Raw genomic sequence first — 24,389 nt, 5'->3', positions numbered from 1 at the left:
CTTCTAAACCCGAGAATACTGTTAGACATGATTTTTATTCCCTTCTAAACCCGAGAATACTGTTAGACATGATTTTTATTCCCTTCTAAACCCAAGAATACTGTTAGACATGATTTTTATTCTCTTCTAAACCCGAGAATACTGTTAGACGTATTATGTGTTTAATTTTCCGTGAGATAAGTGACTCTTGTAAAGGCAGGTGATGTGTCATTTAGTGATTGTTTACTGTGGTCTGTTGTACTGTTCTTAGTAAACGAAGATCATTTTTCTATTCCTCTAGTATTAAAGTCTCTCTCCCTCTCTCCTCCTGTCTCATTTCCTCTGCTCTAAAAGTCTCTCTCTCACTCTCTCTCTCTCTACTCTAAAAGTCTCTCTTTCTCACTCTACTCTAAAAGTCTCTCTTTCTCTACTCTAAAAGTCTCTCTTTCTCACTCTACTCTAAAAGTCTCTCTCACTCTACTCTAAAAGTCTCTCTTTCTCACTCTACTCTAAAAGTCTCTCTCTCTCTACTCTAAAAGTCTCTCTCTCTCTACTCTAAAAGTCTCTCTTTCTCACTTTACTCTAAAAGTCTCTCTTTCTCTACTCTAAAAGTCTCTCTTTCTCACTCTACTCTAAAAGTCTCTCTCTTTCTACTCTAAAAGTCACTCTCTCTCTACTCTAAAATCTCTCTCTCTCTACTCTAAAAGTCTCTCTCTGCACTCTAAAAGTCTCTCTCTTTCTCTCTCTCTCTCTCTCTCTCTCTCTCTCTCTCTCTCTCTCTCTCTCTCTGATGGATTTAACTCAGAGTGGACGCCGGTCACTAGTGGCGTCCCTCAGGGCTCGGTTCTTGGCCCAGTGCTCTTCATTATTTACATCAACGACGTGGATGTTGGACTCAATAATCGCATTAGTAAATTTGCAGACGACACAAAGATTGGTAACTCAGTTCTCACTGATGAAGACAGGCAAAGCCTCCAAGAGGATTTGCACAAAATTTCAGCTTGGTTGGATTGATGGGAAATGCCCTTTAACGTAGACAAGTGCCAGGTCCTTCAAGTTGGAACAAGAAATAAGAAGTTCGAATATGAAATGCGCGGCATTAAACTCACAAGTGTTCAATGCGTTAAGGACCTGGGGGTCAAAATCGCGTCAAACCTCAAATTCTCACATCAATGCAGCAAATAAAGTTAACAGAATGTTGGGGTTCATTAAAAGAAATTTTTTATTCAAGAATAAAGATGTAATACTTCCGCTCCACAATAGTTTAGTCAGACCCCACTTGGAATATGCGTTACAGTTTTGGTCTCCTCACCATGCAAAGGACATTGCTAAATTAGAAGGTGTTCAGCGTCGGGCAACAAAAATGATCCCTTCCTTGCACAACAAATCCTACGAAGAAAGGCTTTCCACCCTTAACATGATCTCTCTTGAGAAACGTCGCCTCCAAGGAAAACTTATTGAATGTTTTAAAATATTTAATGGTTTCACGAATGTAGACAGAACAAAATTGTTTATGATCGATGACACTTTGCGAACGAGGAACAATGGCATAAAACTCAAATGTAGACAAGTAAATTCAGACTGCACCAAATTTTTCTTCACCAACGCTAGAAAAGTAGAATGGAATAAGCTCCCACCGTCAGTGGTCCAGTGTAACACGATTGACTCCATCAAAAACAAACTCGACCGTCACTTCCTTGAACTTAATATTAACTAGAGTAGAAAAGCAACGTTTTGGAGCCATCTGATTAGTGTAGAATCACTTAGGTTTAAGGACAGACCACCTAGTCTGGACCATGGGGTCTGTGTGGTCTGAATTTCTATGTAATTCTATGTAATTCTCTCTCTCTCTCTCTCTCTCTCTCTCTCTCTCTCTCTCTCTCTCTCTCTCTCTCTCTCTCTCTCTCTCTCTCTCTCTCTCTCTCTCTCTCTCTCTCTCTCTCTCTCTCTCTCTCTCTCTCTCTCTCTCTCTCTCTCTCTCTCTCTCATTAGCAAAATCATGTCAGTGTTATTTCCAAACCTCATAAAACACATAATCTCCCTCCATTATTATTATTATTATGATTATTATTATTATTATTATTATTTTTTTTTTTTTTCACCAAAGGAAGCGGCTCAAGGACAAAAAAGTAATTATGATGAGAAAGAAAAAGCCTGCAAGACACTTCTGCCCCTATTAAAAGAGTTTTGAAGAGGGGCCAAAAGAGAGGCAAATGTTTTTTTATAGTCTACTTTAAACGCTGCCCTTGTCCAGTCTTGAGCGTGCGAGGCGTCTGGTGAAGGGGTGTGAGGGGCAGAGCCAGTCTTTTTTTTCTCTCTTGCACTGGGAAAGGCAGTCTGCTCATCTCTGGGAAAACAAGAATTAAGTTGCAATGAAAAACTGACCTTGTATTTGGTGTGCTGAGGGTTGATTCTTCCTTGCGTTTTATACAGTAATTCCTCGGTTCATGAGTGCCTTACTTTATGAGTGCTGATATTTCATTTCAGCCACCACTGTATCATTATAAGAGACAAAACAAAGGGCAGTGGCAGGAAGCAGAGAGGATATCCTAAGATGTGACTGAAGGATGCTGATTTGTACAAACAGGATGCTCTTACACCAATAGAAAAATTCACTAAAAATGCCTTGGTTTATGAGCAGTGACTTGGTGTACGAGCATCCTGTTTGTACAAGTGGAAGACTCAAGCTTGCGTTCAATTTGTTTGACGCAAGACGAGAGCGCTCTGAGCAGAAAACATTGGGAATGGGGTCTCAGTCCGCATTGTACATTCACAGAGGTATCACTTGTACGTACACTCATGTCCACTTAGGTTTTTGCTCTAGTGTGCGATCTTCGTGTTTTCAGATTTACAGTGTGCGTTCATTTTGGTTTACGAGTTTTTTGGTTAGCGAGCAAAATTGCAGAATGAATTAGGCTTGTAAATCAAGGTGTGACTGTATCTTGTTCTTCAGGGGATGTGTGGCATGCCTGTCCCATTGCAAACTAGGTAAAAATGTCTCTTTCCCTTATGCTCCTTCTTGTACAGACACCTCATGATGTCTTCCTTAGTAATGCAAAAAAAATGAACTAACATTGGGAGTATACAAAGAGCAGCAACTAGGATAGGGCTCAGTCTGGTGGGTTTAACATACAAGGAGAGACTGAATAAGCTGTGCCTGTCATACTTAACATAGGTACAATGGGTATATTATTAGAGAAACTGCAGTAACACAGTGAAAACGTCTAAGTGGTGTTACAGTATGGGATTGGCATACAAGGAAAGACTGAATAAGCTGTGCCTGTCATACTTAACATAGGTACAAGGGTATATATATTATTAGAGGAACTGCAGTAACACAGTAAAAACGTCTAAGTGGTGTTACATTATGGGATGATTATATGAGGAAAGACTGATTAAGTTGTGCCTGTCACCACTAGAAAGAGAGAGAGAGAGAGAGAGAGAGAGAGAGAGAGAGAGAGAGAGAGAGAGAGAGAGAGAGAGAGAGAGAGAGAGAGAGAGAGAGAGAGAGAGAGAGAGAGAGAGAGAGAGAGAGAGAGAGAGAGAGAGACCCACCAACCCACCGTCCTTGGCCATGTATTAAACTATACTTTATTTTCATATTAAGTGTGAGTGGCTCCCTAAAGATGTGCTTCCATGTTGTCCTCAGAGGTGGGCCCAGTGACCGCCACGTCGGACCCGGAGGTGTTCCAGCAGGCCCTCAAGGATTCCTTCATACACAGCGGCGGCGACTGCCCGGAGATGGCCATCAAGGCGATCAAGATGGCCCTGGAGATCAGCCTGCCGGCCTCCTACATCTATGTCTTCACCGACGCCCGGGCCAAGGACTACTACCTGCTGGAGGATGTGTTGCAGCTCATCCAGAAGAAGCAGTCGCAGGTAAGGGTAGGCGGTGGCTGAGTGGTTAGCGTGCTGGGCTCACATTCACGGCGCCATGGACAACGTCGGTTCGAATCCCCACGCTACCACCGGGGATTTTTCAGTCACCCCCGAGTGGCCTAAGACTACCCACATGCTGTCCAGAAGACCACCCATCAACCCGGATTCTAGAAGAAACTGCCCAGTGAATCAAGAATGAGTTCCAGGGGGCAGCATGAGCCAAATATAACTGGCGCCACTATAAAAAAATTGCCTGCATCACGACGGGCTTGAGCAGACCATCTGGCCCATGAAAAAACATGTGCCTATTATTATCATATCATTATAAGAGACAAAACAATGGGTAATGACAGGAAGAGTAGAGGATATCCTAAGTAGATGTATTTACCTATTTGTAGTATACAGGGCCTGAGCTCAAGTTTGGATAGTCTCCCAATCTATATTCCTCCAACTTTTCATTCATTTTGTAGTCACTGCCTGCTTCAACAATGTCTTTGTTTATTTCATTCCTTGTATCCACACTCCTGTATGGAAAACTGAACTTCCTTAAGTCTTTCAAACAAGTCCCCTTTCTCAATTACTTACTGTGTCCTCTTCATATATAGGTCAGTTTTCTCAGATGCTTCTGCCTCTCACAACCATTTCCAAAGAACAAATAGGAGATCAGTCAGGTTCGAATGAGTGTTTTATAGGTTCACGGCACAGAAGAAGGGTCATACTACCATCAGGGCCATAAAACTACCTCTGGAAATGCCCACAACTCCTATGAAAGCCTTGTCAAATATGTGTGCTTTCTAATGAGTGTTTCTTTGCGTTCACGGTACAGAAGGGTCATACTACCATCAGGGCCATAAAACTGCCCCTGGAAATGCCCACAACTCCTATGAAAGCCTTGTCAAATATGTGTGCTTCTTTCTAATGAGTGCTTCTTTGTGCTCACGGTACAGAAGGGTCATACTACCATCAGGGCCATAAAACTGCCCCTGGAAACGCCCACAACTCCTATGAAAGCCTTGTCAAATATGTGTGCTTCTTTCTAATGAGTGTTTCTTTATGTTTGTGTACAAAAGAAGGGTTATACTACCATCAGGGCCATAAACCTACCCCTGGAAATGCCTACAACTCCGATGAAAGCCTTGCCAACTATGTGAACCTGGGGACCAGAATCTCAAGTAATACGAACCATAGTCTCCCACTGAAGAAACTATGTACATGAGTGTGATATACAGTACCCTCCCGACTTTTGCTCTTGTTTTGTTTCGCAGGTATAGCGCTAAACTAGCGGATCGTGAAACTTGGGGTATTGAAAACACTGAAAAAGGACTTATTTGTTCTGGTCCGTGGAGAAACTGTTTTTTGTTTCCCATTTTACTCCCTCGTTATCTCAGAATACGTACTGTGAAAAGAGGAAGAAAATGTGAAGAGAGAACGGGTCGTTTTGAAGCCGCAGCTGAAGGCGGCTGGCTGCCTTATGATTGGCTAACAGTTCTGAAAACACGCGTGTGATTCGCCGAGTTCGATGACGTCATCAGTGGCGCTCATCCAATCACCGGCCTCTAACTATGATGAAACGAAAGCTTTGTGAATCTGAAGTCAGCGTTGATAGTTAAATCATTAGTTCGTAGCTTTTACCGCAGGCCATTAGTGCGCATCTCTTTGAATCTTGCCCCAGCACGTGTGAACATGGTCACCCAATCGCTAGTTTCTTGAGAATTTTGTACAGAGATTCAGAGTCGGCTGGATTTCACGGGAAACTCGTTGAAATTCTAGTCAGAAACTCAGTCACCAGCATGTCGGCTATTTTCTCGTGAGGTCGGTAAGTTGTGGTCACAAGAAGAACAGCGTATCAGCTGATCGGTTCAGTAGCTATCCGCGTGTTTATTCCAGTACCACAATGAATTCCACGAAGTTAGATAAGCTTGGAGTAAACAGGTTGAGCAGGTCTTGGACTTGAGTCTTGTCCAAGTGTATAGCCATTGCCTCATCATGTCTGGGCCCTCACTGCTAAATTCTCGTAGTATTTAATGGTAGCAAGCTGTGACACCTTTGTCTCCGAGCTAACCACTCACGAATCAACAAATGCTTTTTTTTTTTTTTCTTCAGCAAACACCACAAAGCAAACTCTGCAACGTCTGGATCCATTGTTTGTTTGCTTTTCAGCTGATATATCCCAGAATGCAACAGTCCTCTGTGTGACCAAACTTGAGGATAAATTCGAGGCAGAAAATTGTTGGGAGATAATTTTGGTGGAAAATTCTGGAGAAACTAGCTTGTGTGATCGCGCCTTTATGCTGCTGGTGTCACACTGGGCCTTTGTCCTCCAACCGCGTTGGCGATAGGGGCGACCGGCAACTCCAACTTTTCCGGGTGTGTGTCACACACGGCCAAGGTTGGTTGCCAGTATTCGCAACGTAAAAAAGCAGTCGCCCTGTAGCGATTAAATAGCAAACAAAACAGCTCTGCCAGTCTACTTTACGAGTTTCACGGTTAGCCATTTTCCACCGCTCCTCACTCCTCACCCACTGCCGTCGTCTGTATGTTTACATGCAGCCACGCGGTTGCTCGTACCCCCAACTGTTTTCCATCCGTATGGACAACTGACAATTTGCTCCCGGTTGGGTGCACAGGCAACCACGGTTGCCAGTAGCCCCAACGATTGAAGGAAAATGGCCAAAGTGACACCGCCTTAGGGAATTGCGGGTGACGCCAACGGTAGGTAGACGTGACCCATACATGTCAAAGCACCGCGAAACTCGGGGCGATAATGCACAAAAGTCGGGATGGTAAGAATTTAGGACTGAGCCCGAAACTCGAGGATCATGAAAACTCAGATAGCGCAAAACTCGGGAAGGTGCTGTATACTTACACACAGAATCTAGGAATTATAAGAATACAATTTGTGCGGAAAGTGTTGTCGCCGCCTAAATAAAACATTGATTATGACTTTCTGGGAGAATGGTGGACAAACAGATACGTATCATTGGAGCAGTTAGTATTTATTTGCATTTCTCTTCCTTTTCACAATATCCTCAAGACGTTTGGGGAGACTGGTTGCAAGGTTTTGCAGGTAGGTGAGTAAAAAACTGGCCCACAGTTGCTTGATTGCAGCCTCAAGTTTCGGCACTGATGACTTGTCCATACCACACAGGTGTCTCTTCATGTATCCCCATAAGTTTTCTATGGGGTTAATATCTGGGCTATTTCCAGGCCAGTCACTGATGAAGGGAATGTCACAATCAGTCAACCACTGCTTCACAGATTTTGCTACATACGCAGGAGCAGAATCCTGCATAAATACTCTTGCCTTTTTTTTTCGAACGAATCGCACAGGACATCACTTAATAGCTCCAAATAGTTGTGTTGGTTTAACCTAACATTAGCAGGAAGAATAACTAATTCACCAACTCCATAGTAGGTGAAACAGCCCCACACCATGAGTGAAGCTGGGTGCTTCACAAACTTTGACGTGTACTTGGGGTCCAAGGGGTCGGTGCCTGGCTTGCGGTACACTCGTGATGACGGTGTCCCAGTCACGGTGAAGGTTGCTTCATCACTCCACAGCACCGTCTTCCAGTCCTCCTCACTCCAGGCTAGATATTTCTTGCAAAATTTTACTCTCTTCTCCTTTTGCTGTGCAGTTAACAGGGGCTTCTTTCGGGCGCAGTAACATTTGTAGCCGAGGTCATTGTGCAGCAGCTGCTGTACGCTCCTTAGAGATACATGTTCCAGTAACTGTGGGTTCTTTTCTTTGATTCCTCATGCTGTCAGCCTTGGTTCCTTAGCAACCTGCCAAGAGATAAGTGCACGGGTCCTAGAAGTAGTCTTACGAGGCCTGCCACACTTGGGAAGGGGTGCCAGTGCAGTAGCCTCTCCAACGTCCTTGAAACGCTGTACCAGCCGCTGTGTTGTTCTCAGCCCAGCACCAGTTTGACAGGAAATAAATGGGAGATCGTGACCAGCCTTATATAACGTGAACACCTTCCGTTTGTCCCTGCTTGTAGTCATTTTAGGCATACTGAGAGGGTGGAAGGAAGCAAAATGACAGCGCCATTAGCCTGCGTCTGGCATGCCAGATGATTGTACAACCTCTCTAAATGGCAGCTGAGCAGCTACTATCGGTGACTGTCAACACTGGCGCCTGCTCCCTGGAGAGCGTAGAGGGTTGCCAATTAGTGATGCAAAAGAGTCAGAACATTTTGTGATCCCGGGAAGGTAGTTGTGAGCCTCTTTCACTTAACGCGAAAAGAATTGTCGTTGGCGCCTTGACGACAGCACTTTCCGTGCATACTGTATCATGTTACACAATGAGAATATATAGTATACCTCTTAGAAGCCTTAATGGATCCAGATAAATGATAATTCTAGTTTTATCAGTATTTCTTTCCCTTCATGGTACAGAAAAAGGGTCAAACTACTACCAGGATCAAAACTACCCCTTGAAATGCCAAAAAACTCTTATGAAAGCCTTGTCAAATGTGTGTTCTCGGACATTTTTTTTGCTTCCCCAGGTGGTGTTCGTCATGACCGGCGACTGCGGCAACCACACCCACCCCGGCTACCAGGCCTTCGAGGACATCGCCTCCACTTCAGCCGGGCAGATCTTCCACCTGGACAAGAGTAATGTGAAGGAGGTGAGGCAAGCAGACATTCATACATTTAAGATCACTTAAGATCCTTTATACAAGTGCTTATCACATATTTTAACCCGGTAGCTGCGGGGATCATGTTTCTTAAAGGCCCTTCTAAGCGAGAAAAAGGAGAAAAAATCATCACTCACGCAAACATTTCACAATATATATCAAAGCATTTGTGATCAGTTTATGCATCATCTATTTTGGGGGGTTTATATCATGGCAAAAATGTGGCCCGTTGCTGGTACATGGTAAAGCCACAAAGTTGGCCCATCGCTGCTACCGGGTTAAAGTTGTTTGAGGGATATTAGATGGCATATCATATCAGTTTGCTCTCTATACAGTCTTTAGCTCAGCATACTAGGTTCCTGATATCATAATAGGTTCCTGATCCCCCTCCATTGCTACTTCTACATCAATTTGTACTTCTACTATTGCTTCTCTTGGAAATACTGTTCTTAAGATCATTCCTCTGATATTGTGATTGTAGTGTTTAAATTTTCATTGATCCTTCCCTAGTGATCTGTTTAGGTTAGTAGTGGTCAAGGAACCCCACATGCAATGCCTCAAACTCAGCACAATGTAGCACCTCCATCCTGCATCTTGTCCTCATGGTTGCAGTATTTAAGTTTCCATTGATCCTTCCCTGTTGATCTCTGTAGGTAAACAGTGCTCAAGGAACTCAAAATCACAAAGCCTCCAAAATAAACACAATGTAACACCTCCGTCCTGCATCTCGTGTTGTTGTGTTCCTAGGTGCTGAACTTTGTCCGAGTGTCGCTTGAGTCTCACCGCGTCAACCTCCTCTCCCTGGACCATGGTGAGCACGGCCCGGGCGAGGAGAGCCTGCCCCTGCTGGTGGATAACACCCTCAAGGAGTTCACCATCTCAGTGTCGGGGGAGAAGCCAAAGATACAGGTAGGTTTGGTGCTGGTCATTGGCAGGACTCCGGGGATAGTTATCTCATGGGCCGTCATTGTGGAGGATTTATTTGATCTCTTAACACACTCTAAAGGAACCTTTTCAGCCATCAGTTCAAGTACTATGCACAGAAGTTACCTTGTGTGAGTGTTTGTCTTATATAAAAGTGATGCATCCACCACTGATCAGGGCAGATTGAAATTGTTGTATGAGGTAATTGTCTGTCGTATGCATCAGAGATGTGGACATGGAGTGCAGCACAGCAATTGAGATTATGTGCAGTGGAAATGGGTTATATAAGAGGCGCATGTGGTGTGTTGGGAAGAGATGGAGAAAGTAATGAAAGCATGTATGAGAGGTTTGGTATGAGTGTGGTGGAGTGGAGTGTGGAGTGGTTGAATGAGTGAAGTGTGGTATGTACACTGAAATCGTTTTGACAAGTGACGAGGATGAAGGCGAATGAATTCATGAAGAGTGCGTATGAGCGGAGGATTGAGGGAGAGGGTGTCAGGGGAAGACCACCTGTGAACTGGATCAATAGGGTGAGTGAGTACTGGAGTGAGAGAGTTGTAAGGAACAGGATTGAGTGTGCTGAGAGGAAGCGCCAGAAGAGGTACAGATGGAGACACTTCTGCCGTGGCCACCCCCTGGAGGGAAGTTCTCGTGAGGGAGAAGCGCATCAGAGATATAGATAGATAGATGGATAATTGTCTGACATGTTTGCAGATCTATGGACCATCAGGTGAAGACGTAAGGGAGGAGGAGAATGTGGAGGACCTCCTCAGCCTGGAGAATGTCAAGATTGTCGGGGTGAAGGAGCCGTCACCAGGTGAGGCCGCCCCTGCACTCCTCAGTGTGTTGTCAGGTGTCAGGGTTTGGCAAGTGTTACAGTCAGACTCAGCTATGAAGTCTGTTAAGTCTGATTGGGCGTGGTTCACTCGGGGCCACAGCGCTGCCAAATCTAGCCTTTGGGGTAATGATAGCTGTTGGAGGAGCTGTCATCAGGTGGGGAGGAGAGGAAGGAAGGTTTTTTTTTTTTAGGTGCTGCCTTTAACGGCGATAGGCTTTCTTCCTTTTCAATGACCTCAGCCTGTTAGTGTCATAGGTGAATTTTTTTATAGCAGGTGCCGTGGTGTATGAGTTGCTTGGCCCATGTTGCCCCTGGTGCTCCTCTTGACCAAAGTCGCTGATGGTGTCCTTGATGGCTCATGGCGGATATAAAAAATTGCAGTTGAATTAGTTCAGCAAACATCACTTTATTTACACGGACCCATATTTTTTGCTTGAAAACTCTCTTGTACATTTTGAGTGAGTCCGTGCTAGGTAGTAATGACATGGTGATTATGTGTAACACCAGAACCAATATTAGTTTGCTCCAACACTTCATCAGATTATTGTTAAGGTGTTACCATCAAAAAGGATCAATTTATATGGACCCACAATTTTGCATGACAACTCTCATGTACATTTCGAGTGAGTCCGTGCTTGGTAGTAAAGACACGATGATTATGTGTAACCCTAGAACCAATATTAGTTTCGCTCCAACACTTCATCAGATTATTGTTAAGGTGCTGCCATTAGAAAGGATTAATTTATATGGACCCACAATTTTCCATGACAACTCTCGTGTACATTTTGAGTGAGTCCGTGCTTGGTAGTAATGATGGGAATTATGTGTAACCCCAGAACCAATATTAGTTTCACTCTAACACTTCATGAGATTATTGTTAAGGTTAGAAAGTATGTATTTCTTCCTGTTCATCATCACTGCAGGAGATTGTTAGGACAGTGTTACCCTGTTTCCAGCACCAGGTTGTGGATCATACTGAGTGGTGGAATGCTGGTGACCAATGAGGATGGTTATAACTTTAATATAGCACTCTCAAGACACCTCTCCACCCGAAATTGACCTCTCTTTTGGCCACTCTTTACTTTTCTCTTGTATAGGAGCAGAGATTAGCATTTTTTTCTCTGCACTTTTTTTTTCATTGTTGTTGTTGTACTTGAGCTGCTTCCTTTCCTATAAAAAAACTTGTCCCCTACCATTATACCTATTTAGTTTCATGGTGCTGCCTACGGATATGTCAATGGTTGTACAGTCACACTGCCCTGGGGTTGGGATGGCAGGTTTCTCCCTTCTCCTTTGTTGTGTAACTTTGTAACAATAAACCATCAATCCATCAGTCATCAGCGTGTGGTTTGTAATGGTCCGCCACTAACAGTCTTGCTCCAACAGGCCGCTACAACATCTCCGTGGGCAGTGACAGCAAGTTCACGGTGCGCGCCACGGGCCTCTCCTCGCTTAAGTTTGATCACGGCTTCTCCCTGCATCCCACAGCAGACTTTAAGGAGACCTACCACAGACCCATGAAAGGTAAGGACACTTGCTTAAGCTCATCAAGTCTTTGCTGCAGAATATAAAGGTTGCATGAGGAGAAAGCTGCTGCCTTGTAATCTACTTTTAAATGTAAGACTTTTAGGGAGTGACACCATCAGAGAGTTTTGATTTGTTTTGTGTCAGTGAACGGGGGATAGTTTTTTTATGCCTGTGTTATTTCTAGACAGCAGTGACCTTTGTTGTGCAGTGGGTAGCAACTTAGCTCACAACTGAGAGATCTTGTGTTGGCTTCCTGTGTGGCTGTCTACCTCTGTACGAGTGAATGACTGCTATCTGTACGCATGAGAGAGGTGTGAGTGGCAGTGTGTTTGGAGCACAACAATGGAGCAGCTGAACATCACCAGAGGGGACTCACAGACCTGTTCTGTTCAGCAAGGCAGAGCACAGCCAGCCTTCCTCCATTCTTACCCACACAACATCGTTAAGGGATCAGCATTGAGGAGAATGTGGACCTTGAGTCTGTCCTGAGTGCCATGGAGTCGTCTCTTTGGGGTCACTGCAGTGTCATCGTGGACGAGTGGCAAAAATGTCATGACACTGTCCACACTCAAACAGCTGAGCTTGTTGGTTACATTCCTTTGCCTGTCACTTTTGAGTATTGTTTACACTCACACTCCTGCTCCCTGGCATGGGAGGCCCACACTTCCATTGTGCGCTACAGTGAGTGCCAAGATGGTCCGTTGGACAAACTTTGGTGAACGGCATCCAAGTGAATGTGTGGCCGGTCAAGTGGCCAACCCTGACGAGGCTGCTGCCAGGAGCTTCACATTTGTGGAAATTGTTATTTTTCCTCGTTGAGTTTTTATTGTCTCAGCTTTCCTCATATATGAATCTATTTGGTTTGAAGCATACAATTTGAGGATTGTAAACTGCTTTTTAAAAAATTTTTTTTTTTTATGTCGTGGCCTATTGCGACGGTAGGCTTCTTCCCGGCGGGACCTGATGGTCGGCCCAGCCCGCTCTGGTGCAGGCATGTGTTTATAGTGGCGCCACCTTGTGTTGGCTCATGCTGCCCCTCGGAACTCATCTTTGAGCCTCTCTTTGGAGAGGTTATTTAGAGCCCGGGTTGATGGGTGGTCTTCAGGCCAGCAAGTGGGTAGTCTTAGGCCACTCGGCGGTGACTGAAAAACCTCAGCTGTGCGACGGCCGGGATTTGAACCCTCGTCCCTCTTTAAGTCCACATGCATGGAATTTTATTATTTTCTTAGTTTATGGCCTTGTGTCCTTTACCACAGAAAAAAATAGAAATAGATAACTGAGGAATTGATAGCATGTGCCTTTTCACCTTTTCTCCTTTCCCTTCCTTTTTTCTTTTTTCTTTGTTTATATCCCGTGAGCTGAGTTCATTACCTTAAAAATAAAAAGATAACAGGAATTGACAGCATGTGCCTCTTCAGTCTGTCTTTATTCCCTTCCTGCAGGTGAGACATCCTGTGTTGTTTCTTTGTTTATTGAGCTGTTTCCTTTACCATAAAAAAGAAAAAGAAAGATAAGAGATAAAATGATAGCATGTGCCTATTCAAACTTTCTCCTTTCCCTTCCTCCCAGGTGAAACGTCCTATGTTGTCGTGCGGCCGCAGGACGTGACAGAGTTTGGGGACTTGTACCGGCTGCAGTTCATCTCTCTGGACGGCGACATTCTCGAAGACCTGCCTCTGAGCCGCCTGCCCGGGCCGCTCCCTGTCTACAACGGCACGGCTTTCCCCACGCCAGACCAGCCGTTCAATCTCAAGGTAAGTTACGGGTGGCAGCACAAATACCATGCTCTGAATTGTAGTGTTGATTTGGTGTTGTTGTTAAAGTAAAGTAGTAGACAAAAAGAAGTTGAAAAAAAGTTTCCAAGAAAGTCAGGTTGACAAAATACAGTCATACCTCAGTTTACGAGCTTAATTTGTGCTGAAATTTTGCTCATAAATCAAAATAACTCATAAACCAAAATGAACACACACTGTAATTCTGAAAACACAAAGATCGCACACTAGAGCACAAACATAAGCAGACATGAGCGCGCGGGTGCTACTTCTGCAAATGTACAACGCAGACTGAGATTCCGTTCCCATTGTTTTCCACTCTGAGCGCTCTCGTCTTGAGGCAAACAAAGGGAACCCAAAATCACGTCTTCGACTTGTACAAACAGGATGCTCGTACACCAAGTCGCCGCTCATAAACCAAGGCATTTTTAGTGATTTTTTTGCTCCTAATTCAAAACACTCGTAAACTAAAGCACTCATAAACCGAGGTATTGCTGTACATTGCCATAAAAAAAGGTATTAACCTGGTAGCAGCGGGGATCATGTTTCTTAATGGTCCCTCCAAGTGAGAAAAATGATAAAAAATCACCCCTCACACAAACCATTTCATAATATATATCAAAGCAGTTGTGATCAGATTATGTATCATCAATTTTTTGGGGTTTATATCTTGGCACAAATTTGGCTCTCCGTCACGCTGGTACATGGGTTCAATCCCAGGCAGAATACCCTGATCTTGATTAATTTCTCGTGTTATTTCGATACGCAGAGGCCGTGTTAAGAAATAGGAAAGATCTAATACTGTCAAATCTATTACACACACAAAAAAATACATAACTCATAAAACCCAAGACCAGAAAATCATAACAAACATAATTGACTGCCATGATAAAACTAAACAGCAAAATAAATAAATAAGTCTGTAATTGTTCCTCGTAAATAACACTTCAAGAAAATCACAACAGCTGCATTACATATGTCTTTAGTTAAACTTTCACTTGAAGTCAACTTAACTGTATGTATGTCTGCCCCCCCAGGAGGAGTGAATTTAACCCAGTAGCAGCGAGGGGCCAAATTTGTGGCTTTACCGTGTAGCAGCGACGTGCCAAATTTGTGGCTTTACTGTGTAGCAGTGACGGGCCAAATTTCTGGCTTTACCGTGTAGCAGCGACGTGCCAGATTTGTGGCTTTACTGTGTAGCAGTGACGGGCCAAATTTCTGGCTTTACTGTGTAGCAGCGATGGGCCAAATTTGTGGCTTTACCGTGTAGCAGCAACGGGCCAAATTTGTGGCTTTACCGTGTAGCAGGAATGGGCCAAATTTGTGGCTTTACCGTGTAGCAGCAACGGGCCAAATTTGTGGCTTTACCGTGTAGCAGCAACGGGCCAAATTTGTGGCTTTACCGTGTAGCAGCAACGGGCCAAATTTGTGGCTTTACCGTGTAGCAGCAATGGGCCACATTTGTGGCTTTACCGTGTAGCAGTGACAGGCCACATTTGTGCCATGATATAAACCCCCCAAAATAGATGATGCATAAACTGGTCACAAATGCTTTGATATATATTATTAAATGGTTTGTGTGAGTGATGATTTTTCTAAATTTTTCTCGCTTAGAGAGACCATTAACCCTTTCCTTGCTAAGCGCTCGCAACGAGACTATCCCCTCAGGCGCATTCAGGTACCCCAGCGTGGAAGGGGATCTCTTTTAACCGCCGTATCTCAAAAACTATTCATCACATCTACAAAACAAAAACACCATTGGAAAGAGGAGGCCAAGATCTATAAGATTCGGTTATGTAAGCCTCTCCTGCGAATGTACAGGCACGTTCAGGGGGTGTTTTTTGCAGTGAGTGTGACTGGCGCTCGCAGCGAGCTTTTAGCACCACCAGCAAGTGACGCTAATGCTCGCTCTTTTAACCTCTGTATCTCAAAAACTATTCATCACAGCTAAAAAACAAAAACACCATTGGAAAGAGAAGGCCAAGATCTATATGATTCGGTAATGTAAGCGTCTCCTGTGAAAGTACAGGCACGTTCAGGGTGTGTTGCCTGTGAAGACGTACATTTATACGTGCGTGACAGTCAACCGTAAGGCAACTACTGTAGATCTCTTGATGATGGGGTGCTGGCAGGGCAGTATTGCTAACTGCAAAATTTACAACTATTTGGTCAAAATATCAGTCATGTGATTGGTGAAGCTATGCAAAAATGTCGCTATATTGGTCGACAACATCCACCAGTTGCTCGTCCGTAGATTTTACGTGCTGGGCTGACATGATTTTCCACCAAATTTAATGGAGAACCCACTCAATTGGCAATCCTGTGTTGTGAGAAATATTGTTGGAACACTCTCATACGCGGAAGATTTGAGTGCGGCTGGGGCTCGCAGCGAGCGTTTAGCACCACCAGCAAATACGCCTAACGCTCGCTGTGAGCATTTAACAATGAAAGGGTTAAGAAACATGATCCCCGCTGCTACCGGGTTAATGAAACTATAAACATTCTTATATACACAACATTCATTATGGACTGAAGTTAATGGGCCGAATTCTTAAACATTTCGGCACCCAAGCACACACATTTGACAAGGCTTTCCTAGGAGCTGTAATCATTTCCAAGGGCACTTGTATGACCCTGGTGGTAGTCTGATCCTTCTTCTGTACCATGAACATGAAAAAACACTCATTAGAGCTCAATTCATCACCTTTTTGGCCTTTGGAAATAGTTGATGTGAGAGGCGGAAGCATCTGAGAATACTGACTTATGTGTTATGTATCCTTTTTTTCAGGTTTTTGGACGTGACAAACAAGGGTACCAGTTTGAGAGGATTTCCCCGACTGCCTTATCATCTCAGCCGCCATGTAAGCGTACCAACTTTGTTTTTCCCTCTACTCATTTGCTCTATTCTCCCTCCTTTATTCTCTCCCTCCTTGCCTTCCTCCTCTTCTTGTCTCCCTCTTTCTGGGGGCTTCATGGTGCAGTGGTTAGCACACTCGGCTCACAACTGAGAGAGCCCGGGTTCGATTCCCGGGCGGAGTGGAAAAATTTGGGCGGCTTATCTGATACCCTACGCCCCTGTCCATCCTGCAGTGAATGGATACCAGGTATTAATCTGGGGTTGTGTCACATCTCCTGGGATCTGTTCCCTTCTCCTATAATTCCTTCCCCTTCTGTCTCTCTCCGGCATATGACCACAGATGTTGCGCCGACTAAACGAAACTTTCCTACTTTTTTTGTCTTCCTCTTTGTCTCTCTTCGTCTTCTTATTTCTCCTCTTCTCCCTACCGCTCTCCCTCGCCCCCATCTCCTCGCCTCCAGTCACATCCTTGTCTCGCCTAGCGTTACCAGATTATCGTACACATAATACTGTATTTTCTGGTTTCTGGCCCATATATATTGTAAAAAAAAGCATCAATAATTACCGATTTTAACAATAATTATAAATGCATGTCGTTATCTTTGTGGGTGCGATAGTTTTCAGGAATAAATCGACAAAAACAATAAAAGTACGACAGTCTGGTAACGTTGGTCTTGCCCTTTGTGGTGGTGCCTCGCCTCGCCCTAAATACCCTCCTCGTCAAAAGGTGTGTCATTACTAGCCTTCCCTTGCACTTGTCTCCTTGTGGAATCATAGGAGAAGGAATTAGGTGGATGGAAGCAAGGTCAAAAGCCTCCATGGAGTATTGGTTAGCATTTTCACATACGAATCTATGAGCCTCGGTTTGTATCCCAGCTTGGGCAGTCAGTGTGCATCTCACCCAACTTCAAAATTACGGCGGAAAAAGACAAACCGGAAAAACCTGTCACCCACCCTTGACCTGGCAACCGGAAAAACTGTCTTTCGCCCTTAACCCCTTCACTATGGCCGGGCCAAAACAGCACCCCGCGTCGTATCTGAGATCGCCGCGTGTGCCAAATTTCAAATGTCGCTATTGAATATAACAAGTTTTCAGCCATAAACTCAACATAATCATCATTTATTATATATGAAAACATGCAGAATTAAATGGTGCACATAAAGAAACTTAAATTAATTGATAATTTGGAGATGTAAGCATAAATATAGAGATGAAATAACTCGTGTATTGGCTAAAGTGAGCTAGGATGCCGTATGCACGTCTTTGGATATGGTATGGGGCATGCAAGGACGCAGCATACGTGTCCTCGTGTTGAAGGGGTTAACGTAGCAACTGGAAAACTGTCACCCAGGAACATGTCCCCATCAAACCCACACCACACTTCTGGTACACAAGCGATCACTTTACAGTCAAATATTTGGTTTGTTGGGGCTGTTTTGTGCTTGATTCTCCATTATTTTCAAGTGGCCAGGAACACATACGTCCCTGTCAAACCCACAGCACACTGCTGCTGGCACACAAGTGATCACTTTACAGTCAAATATTTAGTTTGTTGGGGCTGTTTTGTGCTTCATTCTCCATTATTTCTGAGTGGCCAGGAACACATCCCCACCAAACACACACCACTGCTATTGTGATCACTTTACAGTCAAATATTTAGGAGTGTTACCCAAATGTTTAGTGGGAAATGCCTCTATTGCACTTTTCTTCTTCTTTCTTCTTTATTTACCATTCTTCTTTTCCTTACTTAGTGTTAGTGGAGGAAAAGATCTGATATATTTTGACTACTTTTATACTCATAGATTTTGACTACAGTATTTCATTATGCCTCAGCACCGCCAGAAGTGAGCTCCATGGATGATGTGGCGGGCTACAGCGGGCAGCCGGCGGTGATCAGCTGCCACGTGCAGACCCTGGTGCCCTTCACCCTGGCCTGGCAGAAGGACGGGGCAGACCTGGGCACCATACAGAGGTTCCCGTGAGTTGACACAATTATCTGGGGTTGTTTTCTGTGAAGTTTTTAGATGTAATTGTTTGCTGTAACTTACCTAACCCAACAAAACCTCAAACACTTACAATAGGTCTTGACTCAGGAAATTCATATATGCTTCCTTACTAATGAGACTTTCTATATGACAAAGTGACGTCATTCTTTGTTGATTTATTCCATGAGGTGCTGGCTATCATGTGTTTGAAGATACTCTAAACTTAACCTAACCTTACCTAAATTAAGTTAAGTTGCTAATACATTTTCTTGCAGGCAGTCATCAGAGGTGCACTACATGGTGGACTCCCCCGGCCGGGAGGACGAAGGCTACTACACCTGCGTGGCCACCAGCAGCGCCGGGACGGGATCCTCGACTGTGTTCCTGGATGTCAAGGGTGAGAAAGCTTGATGGAGCTGTCATTTAACCACTGGTGCTGAGAGTGCTGGCTATGAATATCATGTTGGTAGCCGGCCCTGGCTCTGACCCTCACCTTGGCACCAGGAACACCATTATTTCTCTCAGAGTGGAAAACAATCTGAATGGAGTCTTAGTCCATGTTCCTCACTTGCAGGTGTAGGACTCGCATGCTTGTGTCCACTTACATTTGTGCTTCAGTGTGCAATATTTGCGTTTTCAGCACCACACTTACTCACAGTTTTGGTTTACAAGATTTTTGGTTTGCGATTCCTAACCTCGAATCAAGCTGGTAAACCAATCTATGACTTGAGTTGCCATCTGGACCAGATGGCAACTCAAGTCAGTGTTACCAGACGTAGACTGCAGAGTATGCCACATGTCCAGCACACCTTACGTCTTCGTCACATTACAACACGGATTTTCTCCCTCACTCTACATATCAGTTACGCTCCATTCTGTTCCCCCCCAGAGCCGCCGCCGCAGGTCCAGGCCCCGAGCAATGTTACGATGCTGCCCTCACGCCCCGCCGTCCTCACCTGCCACACCTCCTCCACGGTGCCCTACAACATCACCTGGTCACGCTACGTCATCAAAGGCCAAGTCCAGGATTTCTTCGGAAGAACAGAAACAAGTATTTATATGGAGATGGAGATATTGGCTTCCTGCTTTTATTTACAATGTTTTGTTTGCCAGTCATTACTTCATTTATTTATCTATTCTTTACCTAGTCTTTAAGGGGGCTTCATGGTGCAGTAGTTAGCACACTCTGCTCACAACCGAGAGAGCCTGGGTTCGATTCCCGGGTGGAGTTGAAAAATTTGGACGGCTTTTCCGATACCCTATGCCCCTGTCCACCCAGCAGTGAATGGGTACCAGGTATTAATCAGGGGTTGTGTCCCATCTCCTGGGATCTGTTCCCTTCCCCTATAACTCCTTCCTCTTCTGTCTCTCTCCGGCATATGACCACAGATGTTGCGCCGACTAAACGAAACTTTCCAACTTTTTCCTAATCTGTAAGCTGTATTCTTTCGATCTTCCTTTAGGTTTTCCTACTTCTCTGCTTCTCTGGTTCCTCTGAGTTTGCTCCAGTCTGCTTCTTCCAAACAGTTCCTTAGTTCCTTAAAATGTGCTTTCTTGTGGTTAGTTTTGTCTGCCTGCTCGTCATAAGTTAGGGCATCCAGTTAAGATACCATTTTATTGGCTGTTCTTTGTATTCTTTCCAGTTTCTTCACATGTTTCACTTTTCTTCATGTGTTATGTATTTGTATTTCTCTATTAGTGGTTTACATGGTCTGAGCCAAGCTTTTTGAGTCCTTCCCTTTGTTTCATTGCCATTGTGTGTGTAAGTGTGTGCTGAAGTGAATTTTCTTTGCAATGTTTATATCTGGGAACTTATTTCTATGCGTCGTTGTAATTTCTTTGCTGTGTGTGCGTGCTTTTTCCTACAGGGCACAGATATTTCCAGTGTGTGTATTTACCTAGTTTTACCTAGTTGTTGATACTATATCCTCGCTCAGACTGTTCCAAACCTCTACATTTCTTTTTTCCTGTGTCCTCTTGTATTTCTGGTTATGTTTCCTTCTGTTAGTAGCAGTTCTTGATTATCTACTTCATCTATTTTGTTTAATATTTTATAAATTTGGATTAGGTCTCTCTTTGTTCCAGTGTTGTTAAGTTCATTTCCTTTAATCATATTAATCCCTCCAACTCTGGGACCATTTTGATGCCATCCTCTGTATTCTTTCTAGTTTCTTATATTCTAATTTGGTCTAATCATGGTAGTGATTAGCCTTCTCATCATGTCCTTGTCCATGTAGCTAAATGCTACCAATATTTCTCACCAAGTTATATGTGTCTCTAAAGATCCGATTTATATGACTCTGGTTGATTATCATCCCTCATCACTACTCCCAGGTCTCTCTCTTTTTTTAATGTTTCACCATTTCCCATTTTGTATATCCAGATTGGTCTTGTTTCACTTTTACCCATTTCCATAACATGACATTTTTCACATTAAATTCCATCTCCCAATCCATACTCCATTTCCAAATTTTGTAGGTCTTCTTGCAATATTTCACAATCTTCTTTGTTTCTTATATGTTTTTGTAATTTAGCGTCGTCCAAACAGGTTTTTATAGCTATTAACTCTTCCAGCCATGTCATTTACATATACCAGGAAGATTATTTCTCCATTCTGATTTTATGTCCTTCACCACAGTTCTCATCTCCCTTCCCATTAGGTAGCTTGCCATCCATATTTTCATATTTCCTTTCAATCCTCCTTTATTTTCCAGTTTCCATAATAGTCTTGTATGTGGAACTTTGTCAAAGGCCTTTTCAAATCTAGATAAATACAATCAACCCATCCATCCCTTTCCTGAGTTCGTGTGTGTGTGTGTGTGTGTGTGTGTGTGTGTGTGCATGTTGAGTTTGAATGTGTGTGTATTTATCTAGTCATGTTCATCTGGTTGTTTTATTTTGTTTGCAATGTTTATATCTAAGAACTTATTTATATGCCTCATTACATTTATCTGCTGTGTGTGTTATGCTGAGGGAGGAGTGGGACATAAGCCTGTATTCTTAAGCATCTTGGCACCTCTGTCCACCTGTTTGGAAAGCCTCTCGTAGAAGTTGCTGGGATTTTCTTTGCCTGTTTCATGATCCTAGTGATAGTTTTACCTGACTCCTGCACCTTGAACAGGAAAATCAGACATGAAAACCCGGCTAATCTTCTCTGTGGCCTTGGAAAATAGTCGTAATGGGAGCCTAATACGTTTAATAACATGGACCTAAATCTTCCCTCACACTTGCAGTTGGTGATTTCGTGAGCGTGGATGAGCTGGAAGGCTACCAGGTCATGGGCAACAACTCCCTCATGCTCCTCTACCCCAGCGGCCAGGACGAGGGCTGGTACAGGTGCTCTGCTGCCAATGAAGGTCAGTAACACACACACACACACACACACACACACACACACACACACACACACACACACACACACAGATGATGCCAAACTGCTTAGAGAAATAGGTGATGATGATAAATGTAATAGGCTGCAGGAAGATTTAAATGAGATACATAAATGGAGTAAAAAATGGGAAATGGAGTTTAATGAAGTGTCACACAATTTGAATGGGCAAGAGTGAAAATAGCCCAAGTGGATTGTATAAGATGGGAGGGACAATCATTGACCCAGTGAGGGAAGAAAAGGACTTAGAAATTATAGCACAAGATACACTGACACCTGAGAAGCACATAAACAAGATATTTGGAGAAACATACAGTCTGCTGCAAAATATTAGAGTGGCATTTCACTACTTGGATGGGGACATGATGAAGAAAATCATAACAACACTGATCAGACCAAGGCTAGAGTATGCAGCAGTTGTCTGGCCACCACACAAGAAAAAGGACATAAGGAAACTTGAAAGGATACAAAGGATTGCAACTAAGATGGTACCAGAACTATCAAGTCTGTCATATGAGACTAGATTAGAGGAACTGGGCCGACCAACACTGGAAGAGAGAAGAGAAAGAGGAGACCTGATACAATGGTACAGGAACACAAGTGGAATGGACGTGTTGGACAGAAATGATTTAATCGAGATGGAAGGGAGGAGGCAACTAAGAGGACACAGCAAGAAACTGAGGAAGGAGACTTGTTTGAAAGACAAAGAAGTACAGTTTTCCATACAGGAATGTGGATGCATGGAATGGACTTAGCAAAGACACTGTTGAATCGGGGAGTGTCCATATAATGAAGGAAAAGTTGGACAAATATAGATTGGGAGACAGGGCTGTTCGAGCTTGAGCTCAGGCCCTGTATACTACAAAGAGGTAAACATATACACACACACACACACACACACACACACTGGATAAATGTACATATGGAGACGGGACTATGAGAGTTTACCTCGGGCCCGGTAGACGACAAATAGGTAAGTACAAATAGGTAAATACACACACACTCACACAAGCTGAAGTAATAAACACAGGCTTCCAATCAGTCTTTGTCAGAGAAAGTTATTTATAGTGAGGGAATCAGAAATGCACTGCAGAAAGACATAACAGTGTAAGTCCAGGAAGTGCTAACAGTGTAAGTCCAGGAAGTGCTTGAACCAGTGAAAGCTACAAATAAAATAGAGGAATCAGGGCATGTGACGAACCCTCAAGATTGGACTTTGTGTTTGCCAGTGACCCAAAGGAGGTTTGAAATGTAGGTTATAGACTCCCCTGGCAAAGAGATTTTCCTCCTCCCTTCACCTCTAATTGCCCCGGCCACACCACGGATGATGCAGGTAAGAGTAGAACACAACAGGCTGGCAAGGCAAATCATGTGAGTTATGTATTTCCCTGGCAAAGAGTCTCTCCTCCTCCCTTCACCTCTAATTGCCCCGGCCACACCACGGATGATGCAGGTAAGAGTAGAACACAACAGGCTGGCAAGGCAAATCATGTGAGTTATGTATTTCCTTGGCAAAGAGTCTCTCCTCCTCCTCCCTTTATTTCTACTTTTATTCTTTGTTTCTATTTAGGAGCGGCGAGTAGCGTTTTTTTATTTTTTATTATTGTTTCCTTTTTTGTGCCCTTGAGCTGTCTCCTTCGTTGTAAAAAAAAAAAAAAATAAATAAATAAATCACACAGGCTATGGAGTAAAAATAGTACATATTAGGCAGATGAGGCTTGTAATCACTTCTACAGATTATGCTGTGCTCAAGTGATGTCCAGATGTTGAGTGCTTGACATGATACAAGTGTTCAGGGCGTATAGCTTCTTACTGGCCCTTATAGACTACGTAGACAGGCTATGGGCTAAAGATACTTGTTTTCTTAGTTCTTTTATAACCAGACGATATAGGGACCCTTGTTTTTAAGTCCTCGTGTAACTAGACTATGCAATGAAAGGAATACATACTCTTCCGAAGGCTACAAACGCATATTTCTTTGTCTTTATCGACTTTAGGTTACACAAACACACGCACAAATCTTTTAACTCTTGTACCCCAGATTTAATTTCTTCCATTTAGGTTACATAAACAAACTCCTTAACCCGGTAGCAGCGACGGGCTAAATTTGTGGCTTTACTGTGTAGCAGCAATGGGCCAAATTTGTGCTATGATATAAACCTCCCAAAATAGATGATACATAATCTGATCACAAAGGCTTTGATATATATTATGAAATGGTTTGTGTGAGGGATGATTTTTCTCATTTTTCTCGCATAGAGGACCATTAACCCTTTCGTTGCTAAATACTTGCAGTGAGCACTAGCGTAACTTGCTGGTGGTGCTAAACGCTCGCTGTGAGCTCCAGTCGCACTCAAATTTCCCACGTATGAGTGTGTTCCAACACTATTTCTCACAACATAGCATTGCCAATTCAGTGGGTTTTCCATGAAATTTGGTGGAAAATCATGTCAGCCCAGCGCGGAAAATCTACGGATGAGCAATTGGTGGATGTTGTTGACCAATATAGCAACATTTTTGCATATCTTCACCTATCACATGACTGATATTTTGACCAAATAGTTGTAAATTTTGCAGTTGGCAATACTGCCCTGCCAGC

General features: G+C 43.6%; 1 protein-coding gene across 4 annotated transcripts in view; it reads left to right on the top strand.

Annotated features, from left to right (window-relative positions):
- Positions 1-24,389, top strand: part of LOC127002010 (hemicentin-1-like) — a 251,350-nt gene that overhangs the window by 21,430 nt on the left and 205,531 nt on the right. For all 4 annotated transcript variants that reach the window (XR_007755636.1, XM_050867330.1, XM_050867331.1 and 1 more), the window contains exons 2-12: positions 3,629-3,858; positions 8,367-8,489; positions 9,246-9,407; positions 10,137-10,239; positions 11,647-11,784; positions 13,357-13,541; positions 16,348-16,420; positions 18,251-18,395; positions 18,678-18,799; positions 19,292-19,453; positions 21,636-21,758. Coding sequence is in view for 3 of the 4 variants with exons in the window: in XM_050867330.1 (XP_050723287.1) it covers positions 3,629-3,858; positions 8,367-8,489; positions 9,246-9,407; positions 10,137-10,239; positions 11,647-11,784; positions 13,357-13,541; positions 16,348-16,420; positions 18,251-18,395; positions 18,678-18,799; positions 19,292-19,453; positions 21,636-21,758 (1,566 nt within the window). In the remaining variant the exon portion in view is untranslated. The remainder of the gene's footprint in view (positions 1-3,628; positions 3,859-8,366; positions 8,490-9,245; positions 9,408-10,136; positions 10,240-11,646; positions 11,785-13,356; positions 13,542-16,347; positions 16,421-18,250; positions 18,396-18,677; positions 18,800-19,291; positions 19,454-21,635; positions 21,759-24,389) is intronic.

The sequence above is a fragment of the Eriocheir sinensis genome, chromosome 22 (assembly GCF_024679095.1).
Source record: "Eriocheir sinensis breed Jianghai 21 chromosome 22, ASM2467909v1, whole genome shotgun sequence".
Taxonomy (NCBI): Eukaryota; Metazoa; Arthropoda; class Malacostraca; order Decapoda; family Varunidae; genus Eriocheir; species Eriocheir sinensis.
This window is presented reverse-complemented; position numbering and strand designations above follow the sequence as displayed.